The 23,208-nt window shown below is 40.8% G+C and overlaps 1 protein-coding gene across 1 annotated transcript in view; it reads right to left on the bottom strand.

Moving 5' to 3' along the window:
* Positions 1–23,208, bottom strand: part of LOC126427952 (protogenin A-like) — a 438,352-nt gene that overhangs the window by 13,408 nt on the left and 401,736 nt on the right. Inside the window, exons 17-18 of the mRNA XM_050089841.1 lie at positions 20,351–20,637; positions 6,073–6,183 (exon numbers count right to left, since the gene is read on the bottom strand). Coding sequence (XP_049945798.1) covers positions 6,073–6,183; positions 20,351–20,637 — 398 coding nt within the window. The remainder of the gene's footprint in view (positions 1–6,072; positions 6,184–20,350; positions 20,638–23,208) is intronic.

Here is a 23,208-nt window from a genome sequence, read left to right as displayed (position 1 = left end):
TCTTAGCACGTCTTTTTTTAATTTCAAAACTGTACTTACATTGGACCTTGTTTACAGATGAGCTACACTTTTCTAAAACTCCCTCAACACACTGGAGTTGACCATTCACCTTATGCACAACAATCCCACAGCTGTTCCATTTCATTTTACTTGGCAGTGTTACGCCTAGATATTTAATAGACCTGACCTGATTGTGTCAAGTAGCACATTAGTAATGCTGTATTCAAACATTACTGGATTGTTTTTTCCTCCTTTAAGCCAGCTGACATTCATCAGATTAATTACAGGTTTTGTTTACATTATCCTGTATCCTCCTACAATCACTCAACGATCACACTTACACACACACCACGGCATCATCAGCAAAGAGCTGCAAATTGCCGCTCGTCTGTCTGTCGAGTCACATATACAGAGCATAAGCCCCGTCCTATCCCACTTCCCTTTGGCGCTCTTGATGACTGCCTTGTGTCTGATGAACATTCACCATTGAGGACAGCGAACTGGGTCCTGTTACTTAACAAGTCTTCAGGCCACACACGTATCTGAGAACTCATTCTGTATGCTCATACCTTTAACAGTCTGCAGCAGGGAACTACGTCAAACACTTTTCAGGAATCTGCTCGCTGCCCTACATCCATAGTTTGCAGGATATTGTATGAACATGGGCAATCTGAGTTTTGCATGAATGTGGCTTTTTGATCTCAAGAAACTTCACTATATTTGAACTGTGAATAAGTTCAACAATTCTGAAGCAAAGGGATGTTAAGGGTATTGGTCTGTAAGGACTGACTGTATGAGGATGGCAATGCAACCTGTCATTAAGCAGTATCTCGGAGGCAATAGTTTGTGGACAACAACTGTCCTGAAATGGACTGGCCTGCTCACAGTCCCAAACTGAACCAAATGCAACACTTTTGGGATGAGTTAGAACATTGACATCACTCCAGATTCCATCATCCAACATCACTACCTTCTCTGGTTTTGGCTCTTGCAGAAGAATGGGCTGCCATTATTCCAAATACTTTTCATCATATAGTGCATATTGGTGAATTTTTGCTTCAAACCTATTTGCCGTAATGCTTTAGATTTAGTTAAGTAATAGACCTATTAATACCAGACCAACCCAGACTCCGCTGACAACATTTTGAAGTTTCAGTGGGGATAAGAGACCACAGTATCCACCAACTTGTTACAGAATAATAATGTAATATGACTTATATGGTTTTTTAATCCAAAATATTCTATAAAAATATCTTTCCAACAGTGAAAAGCTTTTAATATGCAACCATCAAAATGTAAAACTAGTAGCATATAGTAATGCAACATCCCTCACACTGATACAAAAGTGCTGTGATGTGGTTGAGAACAGCTTAACGTAGAAGTGTCATATCACTCTTCCAGTTTACTCAGTGAACCCAAATAGGGCCGATTATTCGTCAGTAAACCTACCCGTACAGAACTGTATCACATTTAAAGTACAACTGACACTTCCACGTAAAAAATCCTGAGGCAGAACGGAGTAGTACTAAACACGAGCTTGAGGGCAACGAGTAATATGGGCATTACTGCCGTCAACAACAAGTATTAGCCGACACGAGATTACTGCACTTGGCCTCCTGTGGCCATTGTCAGAAACATGCAGTGATGAAACTTCCTGGCAGATTTAAACTGTGTGCCGGACCGAGACTCGCACTCGGGACCTTTGCCTTTTGTGGGCAAGTGCTCTGCCATCTGAGCTACCCAAGCATGACTCACGCCCTGTCCTCACAGCTTCACTTCTGCCAGTACCTCATCTCCTACCATCCAAACTTTGCAGAAGCTCTCCTGCGAACCGAGCAGAACTAGCACTCCTGAAAGAAAGGATATTGCGGAGAAATGGCTTAGCCACAGCCTAGGGGTTGTTTCCAGAATGAGATTTTCACTCTGCAGCAGAGTGTGCGCTGCGAGGATGGGGCGTGAGTCGTGCTTGGGTAGCTCAGTTGGTAGAGCACTTGCCCGCGAAAGGCAAAGGTCCCGAGTTCGAGTCTCGGTCCGGCACACAGTTTTAATCTGCCAGGAAGTTTCATATCAGTGCACACTCCGCTGCAGAGTGAAAATCTCATTCTGGAGACATGCAGTGATGTTGCGTTAAACAAGTGCAGCAGTGACTAAGGAATACGTTACACTGTGAATGATTTCAAGATAGTTGTGCATACACTATAAAGTGGTTCAGCGTGTACTCGTGAAATATCGTGATAAAAACTCACGATAAGCCGATCAAAGTGCCCTCACTCCCTCGTGCAATAATATTGTGGTTGACTATTACCGTGAGTGAGTGGAATGTGCAGTCGCAAGAGGAACAGGACTTCCGGTCCAGTGAATATAGAGTTATAAATACAAAATCAAGTAGGGGTAATGCCAGAGTAGGTTTAATAGTAAATAAGAAAACAGTAATGCAGGTACGCTCCTATGAATAGCATAGTGAACACATTATCATAGCCAAGATAAACACTAAGCCAACATCCACCACAATAGTACAAGTTCATATGACAACCAGCTCCACAGATGATGAAGAGATTGAATGAATGTATGAAGAGATACAAGAAATTATTCAGATAGTCAACACAGACAAAACTTTAATTGTGACGAGGGACTGGAATGCAGTAGTAGGTAATGAACAGAAGGAAAAATAGAAGATGAATGTGGACTGGGGAAAATTGTGGCACAACCTGACCAGAAAAAGGGATCAGTTGGTACTGGAGGGAAGTGTGGGTGGAAGGGCGCGGGGGAGGGGGGGGGGCCAAAAATCTTAGAGAGAGACCATGAGATAAATACAGTAAGCAGATTCAGAAGGATGTAGGTTGCAGTAGTTACTTGGAGATGAAAAGGCTTGCACAGGATAGAGTAGCTTGGAGAGTTGAATCAAACCAGTCTTTGGACGGTAAACCATAACAACAATGGCAAAACAGATATTGCAAAACTAGATTTTAAATTGCAAGGCTTTTCCGGGGCAGGTGTGGACTCTGATCATAATTCACTGGTTATGAACTGTAATTATAATTTAGGAAATTTCAAAAAAGGTACGAAATTAAGGAGGTAGGACATTGATAAATTGAAAAAACCATAGGTTGCTGAAAGTTTCAGAGGGACCATTAGGCAATTCTGGACAGGAATGGGGTTAAGGGACACGAGCTTCAAGAGATGAAAAATGAAGGCAGCACAGAATTACATAGGTTAAAAGATAAGGTCTATTATAAATCCTTCAATAAAACAGAAAATTGTGAATTTGGTTGACAAAAGGAGAAAATTTTAAAACTCTACATGTGAAGTAGCTGAAAGGAAATACTCACATGTAAAAAAATGAGATTGAAATGGAATGTAAAATGGCTAAGCAGAAATGGCTAGAAGACAAATGCAAGGCTGTAGAAGCATGGATAACTATCTGAAAGACAGGTATCATCTACAGGAAAATTAATGAGGCCTTTGGAGGAAATAGCAGCAGCTGTATCAATATTGAGAGCTCAGATGGCTAACCAGTGTCAAGCAATGAAGGGGAAGCTGATTCTATAGAGGGTCTTTATAAGGAAAATAAACTCGAAGATAATGTCATAGAAAGTGAAGATGGGAAATGTGATACTCAAAGAAGAATTGGACAAAGCACTGAAGGACCTAAGATAAGACACAGTCCCTGCAGAGCAAAACTTTCACTCACAATTACTGAGGTCACTGGGAGGGTCAGCCATGACATAACTCTTCCATTTGGTGTCGAGTGCATGTGAGATAGTCAAATATGCCCAGACTTCAGAAAGAATGTAATACTTCCAACTACACAGATATCGAGTGCTGACCAGAGTGAATGTTACTGAACTATCAGTTTAATAAGTATTGGTTGCAAAATAGTAACAAATTCTGTACAGAAGAATGGAAAAACTGATGGAATTTGACATCAGGGAACATCAGTTTGGATCCCGGAGAAATGTAGGAATACGTGAGGTTAATACTGACCCTACATCATCTCTCGGAAGACAGGTTAAGGAAAGGCAAACCTAAGTTTATAGCACCTGTAGAGTTAGAGAATGTTTTTGACAATGTCGACTGGAATACTCTCTTTCAAATTCTGAAGGTAGCAGGGGTAAAATACAGGGAGCAAAAGGCTATTTACAACTTGTACAGTGACCAGACGACAGCTATAAGTGTCGAGGGGCACAAAAGCGAAGCAGTAGTTGAGAAGGGAGTGCAACACGGTTGCAGTCTACTGCAAAGTTATTTAATCTGTACATTGAGCAAGCAGTAAAGAAAATGAATGAAAAATTTGGAGAAGGAATTAAAGTTCAGAGAAAAGGAATAAAAAAAATAGATTTGCTGATGACAATGTAATTACAGCAGAGACAGGAAAGGACTTGGAAGAGCAGTTGGATGGAATGGACAATGTCTTGAAAGGAGGATATAAGATGAACATCAACAAAAGCAAAACAAGAGTAATGGAATATAGTCAAATTAATATGGTGATGAGGAAATTAGATTAGGGAAGGAGACACAGCGGAATAACTGACGATGGCCATACTAGACAGGGTATAAAACACAGACTGGCAATGGCCACAAAAGTGTTTCTGAAGGGGAGAAATGTGTAAACATTGAGTATAAATTTAAGTGTTAGGAAGTCTTCTCTGAAGGTATCTGTCTGAAGTGTAGCCTTGTACAAAAGTGGTAAGTACTTCAGACAAGAAGAGAATATAAGGTTTCAACGCATTCCTGCCAGACCACAAAGACTAATGCAGTCCTCCATAAGTTGTACACTTTTTTTTTTTTACATCTTTTTGTGGCTCCTGTTTATAAGATGAAGGAAAAATGCAGATTATGATTTCTTTCAAAAATACTGTCATCGATTCCAAAGCCATCACTGCCAATTTTGGATCTAGATTCTTGAAGAAGTCTCAGAATTTTTTCATAGTCGAACTGTTCCCCATTTTATGATGAACTTTTGTGATCAAGAAGCACACTGCAATGCCAAATGTGCAGAAATAGTCGTGCCTATTATATGCTTTCCAAGTTGTATAGCACTGTCTGGAAGAAGGAACATCCACCTAGCAGTTCTCTGAAGCACTAGAATAGCAAACAACTGACTTCAAGCTGTCACTACTTGGAAATAGCCCACAGCAGCATGAAGTAATAATCGGGGAAGCTGTGCTCTTAGATTCTTCCGAGCACTGACTGTTACAGAAATCCCAGTGTACCAGAAATTTTTACAGACTGTGTGTGTTGTGTTAAAATGTGATGCAATAGAAGAAAACTGAAGATTATATGACTACATCACATAACATGAGAGGGGGGTAATGAATTGAATTGGGGAGAAAAGAAATGTTGGACACAACTTGACGAAAAGAAAGATTGGTTGATAGGACACATTCTGAGGCACCGAGGAATTGTCAAGTTGGTATTGGAGGGAAGCGTATGCGGTAAAAATTGAAGACGGAGACCTAGGAATGAATACAGTAAGGAGGTCCAAATGAACGCAGATTGCGAGATAAAGACAGTTGCACGAGGCAGACTAGCACGGAGAGCTGCCTCAAACCAATCTTCGGCCTGAAGACCACAACAACAAGAAAACATAGTTTACTTAAGAACAACCAACGTCTCCTAAGTAGGAATGAATGCGCATTGCTACACTAGTAAAACATTTTTTTAAAATAATTTGTCTTTTGCAAAAAGAAGAAGAGCAGAGCATATTCCTAAAATTGAATTTGTTTTTCAGCAAATGTATATTGTTCCAGCCACTGTTCGGAACTAGCAAAATAGATGAAATCATGACTGTAAACAAATAAAATTAACAATACTCCAGGAGGAATATGCTGTCATTTCTAAAATACTGGAGGATCGTGGTCGCAAGAAAATAGAAAATAAGGCACTTTACCTTCACATGCTTCGGGAAGCCAGTTACGACTTTATGATATTTATTAACTCTCCACATGGTGACAGTACGAAATTATTCGGCTGCGCTCACAGAGACCCGTCTGCACCGGCGTCGCAGAACGTGGCCGACATTTTGCGCTCGCGAAGCCGACCCCTCCCGGGTGAAACTGTCCGCTGCCTCACCTGTGGATTCTCGGTAATGTGGATGCCCGTGGACGTGTGGCCATTAGGGATGCGACCGTTGCTCAGCACCGGACGCTTCACTCCGTTTGTGTGACCGTTCGGGTAGCCGCCCTGCAGAAACCAAACCCAAATCAGATCAGACGATCACGATACACAGGAGCGCAGCAGTGCGGAATACAAACTAGCCGACATGTGCGCAGTTTTGTGAGAGATCGGATGGTGAGGCTGGTATGTGAGGCAGTGAGAGAGGACCCAAGTTATCCACAGACAGGCAACCAAAGAAAATTACTAGGGAGACAGCCCAGTTACAGCATTCGGCAAAAAGACAGTGTCGATCGAGAGAAAAGGTTATATTCACTGCAAGAGCTTCTACGACTGGATAAAAGGGGGTTTATTTAACATCTTACTCAATGAAGAATTTACAGGTACCTGGATAACTAATTCAGTGCTGAACTGCACTTCAGTATTAGCAGTAAGGTGAAGACATGCAGGGTATACAAAGGATACTGATAGGAAGGAGGGGAACACCAGAGTTAATCATGTGTGGACAGATAAAACTGGTATGTTCCTTTAATATGAAATCAATGGGAACAGTAGGTACTTGTGAAAATAGACGTCTGATAAAAAAGTTATGTGGAACCACTTACAAGCAGTTCAGAAAGATCACAAATGTACAAATAAGTATAGTGGAACAGAAAGGATATTGGGAAATGACAGGCAGAGAAGACATCACTATTATCACAGCTATCAACAAAGGATCCATCAATAAAGATATGAACAATTACACATAGGTCTTAAAATGCCTTCAAATTAAGAAAAGTAGTATGGCTGTTTTCCAGCTATCTAGCTTATTTATATCAACTATTGTCTATAAAAGGAAACAACTGCCCAAAATGATATTACATCCAAATATGAGGTTCATACAATAATTATACAGACAAAAACAAATAGCTTTACATTAGAAATGGTTTATTAAATCAGTAAGGTAAACTCTCTATCTTTTTACACAATCCAAACCAACTTCTGTGCACTTATCTAATCTTCTTACAAGTCTTCTAATTTCGTTAGGAAAGAATCCTTTATTTACATCTTGATGACAATTTTGCATTTTTTAACCCCTTCATTGCCATTTAACTTGCTGACAAAGCTTCTTTCATGAGACCAAACAGATAAAAATCCAACTGGGCAAGGTCAGGAGGATGAGACAGAAGCTTCCAACCCATTTTGCCAAAAGTTTCAAGTGTCAGTTGTACTGCACGAGGTCAAGCATTGTCTTGAAGCAGCAGCACGCATATCCTCTGCCATTCCAGAGTTTCCTCTTCAGTGTAGGATTGACTTTGTTCTCAATAGTGCCTGAGAAGTATAGGCTGTTATAGTGTGTTGCTACTCGAAAAGATTACCGTATTTACTCGAATCTAAGGCCCACTCGAATCTAAGCCGCACCTGAAAAATGAGACTCGAAATAAAGGGAAAAAAAAATTTCCCGAATCTAAGCCACACCTGAAATTTGAGACTCGAAATTCAAGGGGAGAGAAAAGTTTTAGGCCGCACTTCCAAATCGAAACAAAGTTGGTCCATTGTAATATGAGACACAATTTAGGTCGAATGAATGACGATACAGCTACAGTAGTTTGGTTCGAGTCGTAAGCTTAGCAGCTAAGCTTTACCAGGTAGCCATTGCTATGCGTCAGGGGCTCCGTCCGAATTTATACGGGTACCCTTCCTTTTTGACGTGCTTCGCCTGGTTTGAATCGATTGCTTATTTTGCTTTGATCTGGTGCCGTTTTCTTTGTTATAGGTGCTTATGTCACTCTAAGCTGAAAATGCAATACTGTACTGTCATGCATTGTTTGTTGCATTCTGATAGTGCGTGTTTACAGCCTGTCGCCGCTCGCGGCATGGCTTGCTTTTGTGCGCGCTACCGCCGCTTACAATTTAAAAAAAAAAAAAAAGGAGGAGGAATCGTCTCATTAGCGAAACAAAGGCAAGAGAGTGCTATTTGTTGTTACTTACACTGCTGCTTTCTGTGATAATGATCAACAAGAACCAAATAATAGACTGCATATGATGGAACATGTTCTGATTGAGAGTTAGGCGAAAATTTTTCTCCGTTTGAAAATCTTTGCGGCCGCTTCTTTAGTACATCAAATTCTGCACAGAAATTAGAGTCATCTTAGATTTAAAAATCTAGTCAGTTGCCGTGCTTCGTTTCTGGCTGTATCACTACTAGGCATAAGAATAATACGAATATAAACATGACATGATATGTATATTCTTCCGCGTTTGCTGTTGTCTCACTCTATTTTTGTAGTTTGTTAGGCAGACAGGATTTAAATAAGATAGCAGCAAACACAAAAGAATACATGACAAAATGTTTATATTCGTATTATTCTTATGGTGAAGAGAATACTGCATGCGATTCACATTTCATCAGTTTCCTATCAGCAACCATCTCTTCCCACCGGGTAGGAAAAAATTCAGAACGTAGAATTGGCCATATTGACAAACATCCCAAACAGTCTTGCCAGTCGGATTTTTGTAGTACATTGAAATTCTGCTACATTCGAAGATGAACAATACGGAATTTGTATTTACTTCGTTGGGTAATGTATGAAAATGCAGTGGTCGAAACTCGGGGCAGAGAAATAAAGCTCGTCTTCCACCCTTTTTTCTTTATTTATTTACTGACGCAGAGGTTTTGGCGCCAGTATTTATCTTTGTGCCTACAAAGCATGCCTGTGTAGCGCTACATATATTCGACGGCAGAAGTTAGTTGTGGCGGCACCTACCAACATTTTTCAGAACTTCCGCTTCCTTTGCACTCGATTCTAAGCCGCAGGCGGTTTTTTGGATTACAAAAACCGGAAAAAAAGTGCGGCTTAGATTCGAGTAAATACGATAAATAAATAAATCTGACCATGGACACTCTGAAAGGTGGTCAGCATAATCTTCCCACCCATTTTAATTATGTGGGCTGGAGAGTCAGGATGTTTCCACTGCCTACTTCAACACGTGAACTCTGGATGAAAATGATGAACCTGAGTTCCATCACAGGCTGAAATCCTGTCAAAAAAATGCGTCTTCTTTGCTACTGAAATGATTTTTGAACTCAGTGCAAAAGCAAAACCTCTGTTCTGTGTGAAGGACAGTAAGCTCTCTGAACACACACCCCATAACTTTTGCAGTAATTCAGTTCAATTTAGATGACTGAGTGAGTTGTGCCAATACTCATTCAACATTCTTTCGCAACACATTCTTGTTAGTTAATAAGTTGCATATTGCATGGATTATTTTGCACAATAAATTTCGTGGGCAAGTGCTCTACCAACTAAGCTACCCAAGCACGACTCACGCCCCGTCCTCACAGCTTCAGCTGGGAGAGCACTTGCCCACGAAAGGCAAAGCTCCCAAGTTCGAGTCTCGGTCTGGCACACAGTTTTAATCTGCCAGGAAGTTTCATATCAGCACACACTCCGCTGCTGAGTGAAAATCTCATTCTGGTTAAGTCCTTAAATATTATGTTTACATAAATATTAATCCAACAGATAAGTAACACTGTTCGCAAGGTAGCCAACACAAAACTTTCAATTTCCTGCATTAAGTGTTGCCTTCAGTAACCATGTTTGTTTGGTTAATTATTGACTGGCTCTCATACACACAAGGAAAATGTCTAAACGTCTACTGACCAGACAGCAACAGACATACAACAAATGAAACACTATCTAGCTTTGTGAAGGAAGGTTATGTATCTCCAGTTCAAGAGATGAAAAAGGATTAGGTTAATGGGAATTGACAGATTTATCTGCGCACCTGCAGAGAAACGTCACAGCTGACTGCCCATACCACTTTTACAATTCAGGGCACATCACCACAATACGGACATATTTAAAAGTTTCTCTAAACAAAATTTTGCTAGTGGCACATTAAATAAATTATTTTATATGGTAAGCGGGGGACTTTTACGTGGTAAATGGGAAGGGGGGGGGGGGGCGGGGGGGAGCTATTGAGGATAATCATTTTACTTCAGATAATGGCTTCTGATCTAAATGTGAAGTGCGTGCATGCACGATAAAATGTATCTCAGTCCATGATGGTGAACTGCCTCGGTGGCAGTCCTTCTCCCATCTCACTGAAGGGATTTGATCGAGAGACTATCAACTCAGCTCTTTATATACTGGCCCAGATTTAAATAGTGGTTGTTGGGAGACTAAAAGTCCTTAGAACACAATATATATAGATTATCAGACAACCAGTTTTTTACCAAACAGCTACAGGAGCCAATGAACCACTCTGCACAAAAACATGTTGAATTCCAGATGCCAATGTTTCCAGGCATAGCTCCATAACACTCACATAAACTTCATTTGTGACATTTCCATTGGTTAAAAATAAATGAGGGCCATGAAGACCCTCACTGAACACAACACTTACCACTCAAAGACTTCGGGGAAATTTCGATCTGACAACAGACTCTGGACTGTGTGCAAGCCAGCAGTCATTTTCCAAATTAGATTTTGCATCCACTGTAAAAAAATTTTGTTAGAAAAGAATATGATTCACCGCATGACATCATTTTTCAATGTACGTAGAAGCAAATTGCAACAACAGACTCACTTTGTCCTAGCAGTCTCTGAAAGGACTTATCAGTTGGAGTATTTCTACAGGTGATCCTCATCAACAATTCTACCATTAACGATTTGCTAATGTTGGTAATCTTAACCAAAAGTAGAAAAGATTGCTTGAAATTATCTGAACTCTGTTGAAGGAGCCCTACTTTGGACGACTTTTACGCACCTTCCTGATGTGGTCTTTTGAGTTATGCTTCCTATACAGTACTCTGAAATCTTCATTTAATTGTTCTAATGCCAAATAGTATGCCACAACATCACAAAACGCAGATTCTGGGTATCTGGAGAAGCAATCTGTACCGGCTGCCAAAGATCTTGTGTGAAGGCCTTTGATAATCGTGGCTCTTTTTCTGTACTCTGATCAGCATCTTGCCAATTTGAAACTACAACACTTCAATACAAACAATTGACAATACAGAGCCTCAGCAATGACATATGTTGAGAATATAGTGTGGTAGGGAACTTAAATTTAAATGTGAAAATATATTTATAGGTTCTGTCATCAATCTTTTGAGCATTTTAATGCAGCCCGCCACACATTCCTCTCTAATGCCAACCTCTTCATCTCAGAATAGTACGCACATCCAATGTCCTTAATAATTTGTCACATATATTCCAACAACTGTCTTCCATTAAAACTTTTACCCTCCACAGTTCCCTTTAGTACTGTAAAAGTTAGTCCCTGATTTCTTAAAAGATATCCTATCATCCTGTTCCTCTTTTGTGTCAGTGTTTTCCTCACTCCTAATCAGTACACCTAATTTTCAACTCCTCATCTCAAACGAATCTCTTCTTATGCAGTTTCCCCAGTCTGATTCACTTCCATATCGTGCTATGCTCCAAGCGTACATCGCAAATTAAGACCTCTGTTTAAGATTGGTAAACTTCTTTTGGTCACGAAAGCCCCCACTGCCTACGGTAGTCTGCTTTTATGTCCTGCTTGCTTCATCTGCCACAAGTTGTTTAGCTTCCAAGGTTGCAGAATTCCTTCACCTTGTCAACTTCACGGTCACCAACTTTGATGTTTAGTATATCACTAAGGTCATTTCTGCTACTCTACATTACTTTTGCCTTTCTTCAGTTGACTCTCAGTTCACAGTGTGAGATCATTAGACTGTTCATTCCATTCAACAACTCCTGTAATTCTTCCTCACTTGACTCAGGATAATAATGTCACCAGCGCATCTTATCATCTACATGCTTTCACCTGGAATTTTAATCCCTCTCTTGAACCTTTCTTTTATTTCTGGCAGTATTGTTATAACGTGCCTTAACACTATGACTGGCAATCCCAACAACTGACGGGACAAGAAATTTTTGGTAGATTGCCAATCCTGTCATCTGACAGTGTACAATTTCCTCCGCTTTTAAATATGAAATAATGTATCCTATAACAACTGATAGATTGTGGAAATGTGGTTTGTACATTAGCAGGTAGATCGGTTCAGTTGTATGGAATCAAATTAATGGAGGGCAGCAGCTGTTTGTTCAGTAAGGAAGTGAAGGTCAAAGCTTCAAGTTTTCCTATGAATGACAAAATTTTGCTTGAAATGGAGGAAGATGTTATCCACAGTAACAGTGAGAATGACAATGTCAATGATTCCTATGGTGACTGTGACTTTGTACAAGAAGAAATTGTTGAACTTCAAATGAGTATTTCTCATTTTGATTTCATGAAATGTTTATTGAAACAAATGTTCACAATTTTTTGATGTTTTTTTTTTTCTTTTCCTCAACTCTGAAACACTTTATTGTTATCGGTTCAGAAAATTAAGTGGGTCATGGGCAAAAAGCCACGCTTCAGTGTGTCACCTCAAAAAAAATTATACTATGAAAAAAAGTGTGAAATAATTTATAATTATGGTGTTGTGATGTTTCTTTTCAATCCCTGAAAGTAGAATAGTAGATTATTAGGTCTAGAATGGTAATAACCAATTGTATTGACTGTAGTACACTTTTGTATGTTCTGCAGATCCTCACATTCATAAAAATGTATGAGGAAAAACTAAATATTCAACAAAGTAATCCAGGAGAAGAAGTTTCAGTTTTCATAAAGGGTTAATATTATAGTTAAATGTTGGCAAGTCATTGCACTAAAATATATCGAAAATTGATAAAAAAACTGACATTCCTAGAAACTTAAAAGTTTTACAAGGCAGCAGTTTAACTGTTAAAATAAGTCACAATTGTTACATGCGTTAGTATTGGTCACAACTTGAAAAAAGCTTATGTGCTGAGCCAATGCTCTTTCCAATAGTGGGCATTTCATGCGTGATGAGAATGGCTGGCACTCACAGCTGTGAGCTGTATTCCCGATGACATTCATTGCTCATTTCTTACTGGTGGAGTTTGTCTCTGAACTTCTTAAGTCCTCTGACACAGCATTTACACATCGGCCATACTGTGGGTATCATTTTGAGGTTGAGCTTGCAAATTGTGGAATGCAGTCCTAGTATCCACATGGGAAATGGCACACACATTACTGTGTTAAACCAGCACACATCACGTACAGTGAATGACATTCTTGACAATTCAATCTGACGGAAAGGGGGAAAAGTGTTAAGCAGGTTGTTTGAGCAGCTTGCAGACAAGGTACCATTCGCAACAAGAGCAAGGAATCGTGTTGCACCTCGCACAGTCTGCAGGCCAATTATGAAGTGCAGATTGGAGACACACGGTTGACAACCTATGGAAGTTTTGAGTCTCGTCACAAAGTGTGCTCGAATAGCCTTACAGTGAACACTCTCGATAAGCGGGAAAGCTGGGTTCAAGTTGTGGTCCAGGACAAATTTTCATTGTCTTCATTCCATTATACAGCCAATGGTAGTCCATATTCAAAACTGCAAATACATTCCATATATGCATAGGAGATGATACTGAAACCAGTACATGAAAAGATGGAGCTCTTGTCAATACAAACAATGCTCTTGTTTGGTCAGTTCTGCACGAGCCATTAGCCTATCTGTACCCCGGTCATGCAAGCTCTCAGCCTGCAAGATTACAACATTACTGTCCTGCCAATGAATTTTAAGATGGAATGTTGAGGATCTGCAGTTCACAGCTTGCATTCCATTTATAGGATTCACAGAGTGTGGTGCATTACACTATCTGGTCCGAAGTATCGAGATACCTCTATGTAATGTGGAATTGACCGCTAGATGTCACGAGAGACAGACCCGACAGTTTAAAAGGAGGCAGGGTATACATCAGTCAGACTTAGAATGTTGAGTAGTCATTGGATGTCACCTGAATAAGAAATCCACCAGGGGCATTTCAACCCTTATAACACTGCCCAAGTCAGCTGTCGGTGATAAGATCGATCGTGAAATGGAAATGTGAAGGAACAACAACCACCAAATCGTGACCAGACACACCTCATGTACTGACAGAACACAGACTGTCGAGCAATGTGGAGGGTGATTGTAAATAATCACACGAAATCAGTGGAAGGACTAACTCCAGAGTTCCAAAATGCTAGCAGGAGTCCAGCTAGAACAACGGTTGTGTGTAGTGAGTTAAAAAGAATGGGACACACAACGGTGAAGCAACTCTTCATACCCCACATGTTTCTATAATCGGTGTTGAGCAACACTTGAGGAAGTGTAAGGAGAGATGCCAATGGACAGTGGATGACTGGAAGTGAGTGATTTAGAGTGAGGAATCATGCTATTCCCTGTGGCAATCCAGTGGGAGAGTTTGGGTTTGGAGAATGTAGTCTGCCATCACGTGTGGTGCCACCAATGAAATGTGGAGACAGGCGGTGCTATGGTATATGACACCCCCCACCAATGGTTAAGGTGTGGAATCCTTACTGTGCTTAAGAAAACACTAAATTCAGAAGGATATGAAAACTTTTTACTGCATTGTGTACTACACAGAGCAGAAGATCAGTTCGAAGACAACAGCTGTTTGCATCGGCACGATAGTGTACCTTCCCACAAAGAAGAATATGTGGGGCAATGGTCTGTGGAGGATAATATTCCTTAAATGGACTGGCCTGCACAGAATCCCTGTCTTAACCCAATGGAACAGCTTTGGGACGAGTTCAACTTTTGACTTCGCTCCAGACCCCAGCATCCGACATCACTACGTTCCCCTGTTTTGATTCCTGAGGAAGAATGGGCTACCATTCCTCCGCAGACAATCAGACACATCACTGAAACTGTACTCAGCATAGTTCAAGTTGTCATAAAGGCGAGGGGTATACACACCCATATTAATGTCCACTAAGAGGTGTCCTGATGTCTTTTTTTTTAGACACCATAAGCTACCAAAATAACCACAGGTGAGTGGACACACTGTCGACCAACCCGGGAAGTTTGTCATCGAGTCACTTTAGTACCACTGAGTCGGGGAGATTTGGGGGTGAAAGACTAGCCGTGACATACACTTTATTGGACAAAGTAACATGTGCTGTTTAGCACCGACTGTTGCACGGCAATTTACTTGCAGTATTGTAGAACATGAACACCATAAAAAGTAAACGGTTAATTGAAAGCTATGTTCTGTGTAGGAATTACTTCACTATACGAGTTACAGTTTCTGTAATCAGGCAAAAAGAAATCTGAATGCCTTGTTGCAACAGGGGTACCACCTATCTTCTAAGCCACATACAATAGTACCTAACACAAACATTTAATAAGTGATCAATTGGTCAGGGCCTCCGCATTCACCTACCCTTAGTCCCTTAAATTTCTGTCTGGGGGGAAATTTAAAAGCATTGGTGTATGTCCAACCCATAGACATTATGCACACATTACAGGAGCATGTGTCCTGTTCAAGAGACTAAATTCCAAGACAGGCAGCTGTGCTCGCACGAGGTTATGATCCGTTCAGGAGGGGCTGAACATTATCTAAAAATGAGGGATAACCACTCTGACCAAATTCTGTAGTGTCAACACATAGCTATTGTAGAACAGAATGTCTCGTATCTCGGCGAGTATTTGTTTCCTGTTATATATTTAAACAAGTTTTTTTCCCGATTTTGACCAATTCCGTATTCTAGAACAATAGAGGATACTTTTTGAAACATCCAGCACATTCTGAAATTTATGTTGAACACATATGGCTTTATCAACATTTATCATTATTATGTGTGTTACACCTGTTTGCAAGCTATGTTCAGTGTGCAGATTACTTCACTGCATGAGTTGTAGTTACTGTAGTAAAGAAAAAAGAAATGACAAAAAGGACACTGAATGCCTTATTTGAAGAAGTCAGAAACATGAAAGCATCAACAGCTGGGGAATTTGCTTGCATTTTTCATAAATGCAGTTTCAACAAAAACGTTTTCACTCTATGTTCCAGAGGTCATGCCAATGTGACCAAGGTTTGACAGTGGTTGCGGGAGCTGTTCAGAAGTCATCACTATGGAACTAAGCTGCCGTGATGTGTGCTTGCAAAAGTCTTCCTGACTTTTGACTGAGGAACCGTAGTTGAAATGTCTGCAGGGCAGTGTGAGGCATCTGTAATTTTTGCAATGGAGATATGTTTTGCATCACATCACCACCTCTGATGAAATCTGTGCACAATAAAAACAAGATGTTAAGAAGTGGAGAAGGACGGGTGGACTAACTGCAGCAGAAGCTGATACCTGTCAGTCGGCAAGCTGTTCAACACAGAGTTCTCTGGTTTGCACAGTTTTTTGCATAAAGATTTTTTGGACATGCATTGTACCTTTAACAGAGCATTACTGTCATTTTTCAAGTGAGGCTGTCTCAGCAGAAGAAAGATTGGCACAGAAATGGTTAATTTTCCACCATGACAATGCACCATCCCACCCAGCTGCAGTCAGTTTGTTCCTCAGGTACCTTATTCTCCAGATTTAGCTTCAAGCAATTTCTTCCTATTTCACAACATGACAGGGTGGCACAGTGGTAAGAAATTTTAATCTAATGAGGAACTGACTTCTGTCATGAGTAATCATTTCACAGAGCAGAACAAAATTATATTCACAATTTGCTCACCAATTAGAAACTACATGCTGCAGCGGGAACCGAACCTGAAAACGAATCCTCGCCAGTCATAGAAAGTGCTCTTGCCGAGTGTGTCTTGAGACGTATCTGAATAACTCACAGTTTAAATTCTGTGATTGCCTCTCTCTTACTTTCCACATTTCACAGACGCTATTTCTGTTACAATTAAAAACTATTTCAAAATTCACAGGACAAAATAGTCTCTGATATGAAATACAGCAAGGATTTCTTCTGAAAAATTGTTACTTTGCTACTTCATCACACTTCTGTAGCTGGAAAGAGTACATAAGTACCACCAGTCACATATATAACTTTTATATATTGATTTTTTGCACAAGCATTGTGGCATCAATGCAAGGGATTGATGCCACCTTTTAATGAGTGTGGCTGGCTTGCTTTTGTCACAAAATGATTCAGATTCAGAACCAAAGGTGAAGGATATTCTCCTTATTCCCCCTCCACTTCCTACTCTACTCAAGCAGCCTCCTAACAGCACAGTACTATCATCAAAGGCAGTTTCCATTTCTCTGGTCGAGTGGAGATGCGTTGTCTTTTCATTTTAGGGACCCCTCTTCCATAATACCAATTTTCATGAATAATATGGGGATTATATGATATCTGTCACAACAGGATAAAGTCATAATTGAACCAGAAATTTTTTTGCTTTTTTTTTTTTTTCTCCAAAAGCATCATCAGTGGTCACTGCAATTGTTTAGTGATTTTGTTTACATTTTGGTTTAACAATATCACATACAGTTTTCATGGTGAAAATTACTTTTTAGTACATGAGGTTTTCTTTTGCATCTTATATTATTCCCATGTGTTCTCCTATACAGGTGTTCATTTTCCAACACACTGCATTTCTTCACTAGCATAATATTTTTTTGTTTGCATGTTTTTAGATTCTTCAAGGTGTCCCAGGAGGAATGGTCAATGTTCAGGGATATTACAGGAATCATCTTCAGAGCAAAAATGTCTAGTAACAATGGGCTTTAAAATGCATATCTCAAGAGCTATGGAATTTTTCCATCTTGGTACCGTGAAACATAGCTCTTCTACTGAATAAATGCTCAAAGATCTTCAGACATGCATTTTAGAACCCATGTTTACTAAATAGTTTTTTCTCGTTTTGGCTCATACAACCTCCTCCCGAAATATGGAAAGCAAAGAGTCTACAGTGGAAGAAAAATGTTTCACAGTAAACACAGATGAGCAACTGCTTATAGTTCTTAAAATAGGGATTTTAGGGCCAATGTTTACAGGATTCCTTTGCTTCGAATGATGGTTCCTGTCTTATCCTTGAATATTGACCAATCCTCCTGGGACACCATGTATAAAAGAGCCAGGCATACCCACTCCCAGTGCCATGTCAACCAGCTTTAGCAAAGTAATAATTATAGCATTTCAAAAGATACGCAAATCTCTTCTCTAACTCAGGTGATGATTCGAAAGTTTGTGCCGACATCAGCGTGCGGTGGCTCGATTTCTCACCATTATTCGTAACCAAAACACCTAGAAAGCCGCTAGTGATCCTTTTCTGCCTCCAAAGTAACTTTAATGTTGGTATGGACTCTCTTCAGATATCTGGGAAGACAATGAATTGTTCATCAGAATGGCTCCAAATGACAAAAGTGTCATTGACATACCTGTGCCCCACCTTAGCCTTACAATGTACCAAGACACTGAACATATGTTAACATAGCAAAAAAAAAAAAAAAAAAAAAAATCAGTAATCGAATTTGTTGCCTGCACAATTTGAAAAGTCACCTTACTTTTTGAACAGCCTTCATAATAGCATTACAGTATCGAGGAACACTAATTATCACTACATCTACATCTACACCTACATCTACATCCATACTCTGCAAGCCACCCGACTGTGTGAGGAGGAGGGTACCTTGAGTACCTCTATCAGTTCTCCCTTCTATTCCAGTTTCGTATTGTTCATGGAAAGACAGATTGTCGGTATACCTCTGTGTGGGCTCTAATCTCTCTGATTTTATCCTCATGGTCTCTTTGCGAGATATACGTAGGAGGGAGCAGTATACTGCTCAACTCCTCGGTTAAGGTATGTTCTCGAAACTTCAACAGAAGCCCGTACCGAGCTACTGAGTGTCTCTCCCGCAGAATCTTCCACTGGAGTTTATCTATCATCTCCATAACGCTTTCGCGATTACTGTGTGATCCTGTAATGAAGCACGCTCCTCTGCATTGGATCTCCTCTATCTCCCCTATCAACCCCATCTGGTACGGATCCCACGCTGGTGAGCAGCATTAAAGCAGTGGGCGAACAAGTGTACTGTAACCTACTTCCTTTGTTTTCGGATTGCATTTCCTTAGGATTCTTCCAATGAATCTCAGTCTGGCATCTGCTTTACCGATGATCAACTTTATATGATCATTCCATTTTAAATCACTCTTACTGCCTACTCCAAGATAATTTATGGAATTAACTGCTTGTTTGGGCAAGAAGAGAATAGAAGCTTTTGAAATGTGGTGGTACAGAAGAATGCTGAAGATTAGCTGGGTAGATCACATAACTAATGAAGAGGTATTGAATAGAATTGGGGAGAAGAGGAGTTTGTGGCACAACTTGACAAGAAGGGACAGGTTGGTAGGACATGTTCTGAGGCATCAAGGGATCACAAATTTAGCATTGGAGGGCAGCGTGGAGGGTAAAAATCGTACAGGGAGACCAAGAGATGATACAACAAGCAGATTCAGAAGGATGTAGGTTGCAGTAAGTACTGGGAGATGAAGAAGCTTGCACAGGATACAGTAGCATGGAGAGCTGCATCAAACCAGTCTCAGGACTGAAGACCACAACAGCAAACAACTGTTTCCAGATGCTGACTGCTATATTGTAGCTAAATGATAAGGGATCTTTCTTTCTATGTATTCGCAGCACATTACACTTGTCTACATTGAGATTCAATTGCCATTCCCTGCACTATGTGTCAATTTGCTACAGATCCTCCTGCATTTTAGTACAATTTTCCATTGTTACAACCTCTCGATATACCACAGCATCATCCGCAAAAAGCCTCAGTGAACTTGTGATGTCATCCACAAGGTTATTTATGTATATTGTGAATAGCAAAGGTCCTACGACACTCCCCTGTGGCACACCTGAAATCACTCTTACTTTGAAAGACTTCTCTACATTGAGAATGACATGCTGTGTTCTGTTATCTAGAAACTCTCCAATCCAATCACACAATTGGTCTGATAGTCCATATGCTCTTACTCTGTTCATTAAACGACTGTGGGGAACTGTATCGAACACGTTGTGGAAGTCAAGAAACACCGCATCTACCTGGGAACCCGTGCCTACGGCCCTCCGAGTCTCGTGGACGAATAGCGCGAGCTGGGTTTCACACGATCGTCTTTTTCGCAACCCGTGCCAGTTCCGACAGAGTAGATTTCTAGTCTCCAGAAAAGTCATTATACTCGAACATAATACGTGTTCAAAAATTCAGCAACTGATCGACGTTAGATATAGTTCTATAGTTCTGCACATCTGTTCGACGTCTCTCCACCTCCTCCTCACCGGGACGCTCTGACATTCCGCGACCTTCGAGACAGACCTCTTTACCCCGATCTCAAACACGTAGTCGACGCACTCACACTTTTACCTCACTGGGCCACTGAGTGTGGCACTGCCTGCACGCTCACCTTGGTGTCAAAAAGTTCGGGTGGCGGCGGGGGCGGGATGTGCGACTCGGCCAGTGGCGGCGCTGCGTCCAGCACCTCCAGCTCCCACTGGCGCTGCTGCGGCCGCGCGTACCGCCCGGCCGCGCCCCTGCCGCCCCCCTCCGGGCCGCCGCCACACCCCGCGAGCCCCGGGACGCGGCCCCGCCGGTGCCGCCCGCCCCGGACCTTGGGGCAGTGCCTGCGCCACAGGAAGGCCGCCACGCACACCACGACGCAGGCCAGGCCCACCGACACTCCGATCGCGATGCCTGCCGGAGGGACGGGTGAAACTGGTGGACAGTGCCTCACACTCAGATTTCAGTAAACCACGTGACACAACAGTATTACATATACAATTCAGCAGGTGTACCGGTATGAAATGAGCATTTTTGTGTGAAAATGAAATGCTAATTTTGAATCGAAAAGTAAAAACATTTTATTCAAAGTAGTGACCATTGCTTTCTATACATTTTGACCACCTTTCTGGCAATTTGTGGACACCACGCCAATACAAATGTTCGTCTTTTGAAGCAAACCAATCAGACACCCAATTTTCGACTTCTTCGTAGGAATCGAAGTGTTCCTCAGCCAATGCGTGTCCCATTGATGGAAACAAATGGTAGTCGGAAGGGGCCGAGTCTGGAGAATACGGTGGGTGGGGTAGCAGCTCCCAGCTGAGTGTTTTGATTGTATCCTGAACCAGTTTTCCTTCATGTGCAGGTGCATTGTCGTGTAAAAAAATTACTTTGCCATGTCTTCTGGCCCATTCTGGTCTTTTTTCGATCAATGCACAGTTCAAATTGATCATTTGTTGTCTGCAGCAATTAGTATTCACAGTTTCACCGGGTTTTAGAAGCTCGTGATACACCACACCTTTCTGATACCACCAAACACAGAGCATTGTCTTCTTGCTGAATCGATATGGTTTTGCAGTCGATGTTGATGGTTGTCCCAGATTAACCCACAATTTTTCCCATTTAGGATTCTTAAAATAAATCCATTTTTCATTGCCAGTAACAATTCGATGCAAAATTGATTTTCTTTCATGTCTGTGAAGCAAACATTGACAAATGGTTTTTCGGTTTTCGATCTGTCTTTCATTCAATTCCTGTGGCACCCATTTTCCACACTTTTGGATCTTTCCCATAGCTTTCAAACAGTCAGAAATTGTTTGTTGTGCAACATTTAGCATTGCTGCCATTTGCTTCTGACTCAAAGTACCATCTTCATCCAATATTGCTTGCAATTCGGTGTCTCCGACCTTGTTCGGTGGTCTTCCATGTTCTTCATTTCTTGCATGAAAATCATTACGTCTGAACAGTTGAAACCATCTTTTGCATGTTGTTTCTGATAGAGCACGATTACCATATGCCTCGACAAGCATTCGATGCGACTCTGCAGCTCTTTTTTTCAAATGAAAACAAAAAATTAATGCTTTCCGCAAATCGTCACATTCTGGTACAAAATTCGACATTGTTAACACGATGAAAACATATGATGATGTTTGTTCCAACACTTGATGTATACTAAATATCTTTAACAGAACCAAACAAAAAACAATTAGGGCTCGTTCACAACAAATGTTCCCTATCGACACATTTATATCTTAATGCTCATTTCATACCGGTACACCTGGTATTGGGCCAGTCGTCTATCATTTATTAATACCAGCTCATTTACAATAAGAAACATTTACAGGAAGTTTGTCCACATTTTCATGGGGTTGATTCAAGATGATTTGCTAAATGTTGTCAAGCTCTATAGCTTATACTGTCTTTTATGACTGTATGACTGAGACTACAGAAAAACGAAGCTGTGAAACAAAGGCCACACACACACACACACACACACACACACACACACACACACACACACATTCTCTCTCTCTCTCTCTCTCTCTCTCTCTCTCTCTCTCTCTCTCTCTCTCCCTCCCTCCCCTCTCTCTTCCAAATATTATTATTGATTACTAATACATATGCAGATGAAGAGTGGAAATGGGAAAATGTTGTAAGTGCAATTTTTCACAAAATGTATTTTCACTGCCACTGTGTTCTGAGGTCTGCCTTGCATATCCCTAGACCTGATTCAGGTGCTAAACTTTGTAGAAAGTCTTTGAAACATATATTAGTGAATGGTGTATGACTTTTGTGTCAGGCTGTGCTTCCTTCTGGGGTTCTGGCATTTTAAAAATATGAGAAGCTGTTTTCGCCAACCTTAGTTCTACTAGTTACAAACTTAATGCTTTTTTTCTGTACATGCATCATCACAAATAAAACATACCATCTCAATATTAATGGATCTCGGAACAAAAACTTTTTCCTGCTATTTTGTCGAAAACTAACATTTTTAGACCATGGATGTGTACAAAAAATGTAAGTTGAACCTCCCAAAGTAGAAAACACTGAACAGCCAATGTTAATGATGCTATCTGAGGAGGAGGAGGAGGAGGAGGGGGAGCACGTGGAGATGGGGCACAAGCTCGGATTAGGGAAGCATAGAGAAGGAAAGCAGCTGTGCCTATTCGAAGGAACTACTCCAGCATTTGCCTTACGCGATCTAGGAAAAGTGTGGAAAGCCTAAACCAGGATGGCTGGATGCGTGTTTTGACCATCTTCCTCCCGAATGCTAGTCCCACGTGGTAACCACTGCGTTACCCCACTCCATAATAATGCTACTTATTTACACAAATAGCACCATTACCAGTTTTCAACTAACAGATTTATCTTCAGACGGATGTCCAAATTTTTGTTCTTTATGTTAGTTGCTGGCTAAAAAAACAACTAACAACTAATGCAAGCAACAACAAATGTTATATAAACATATGAACAACTGAATATGAA

The sequence above is a fragment of the Schistocerca serialis genome, chromosome 12 (genome assembly GCF_023864345.2).
Source record: "Schistocerca serialis cubense isolate TAMUIC-IGC-003099 chromosome 12, iqSchSeri2.2, whole genome shotgun sequence".
Taxonomy (NCBI): domain Eukaryota; kingdom Metazoa; phylum Arthropoda; class Insecta; order Orthoptera; family Acrididae; genus Schistocerca; species Schistocerca serialis.
This window is presented reverse-complemented; position numbering and strand designations above follow the sequence as displayed.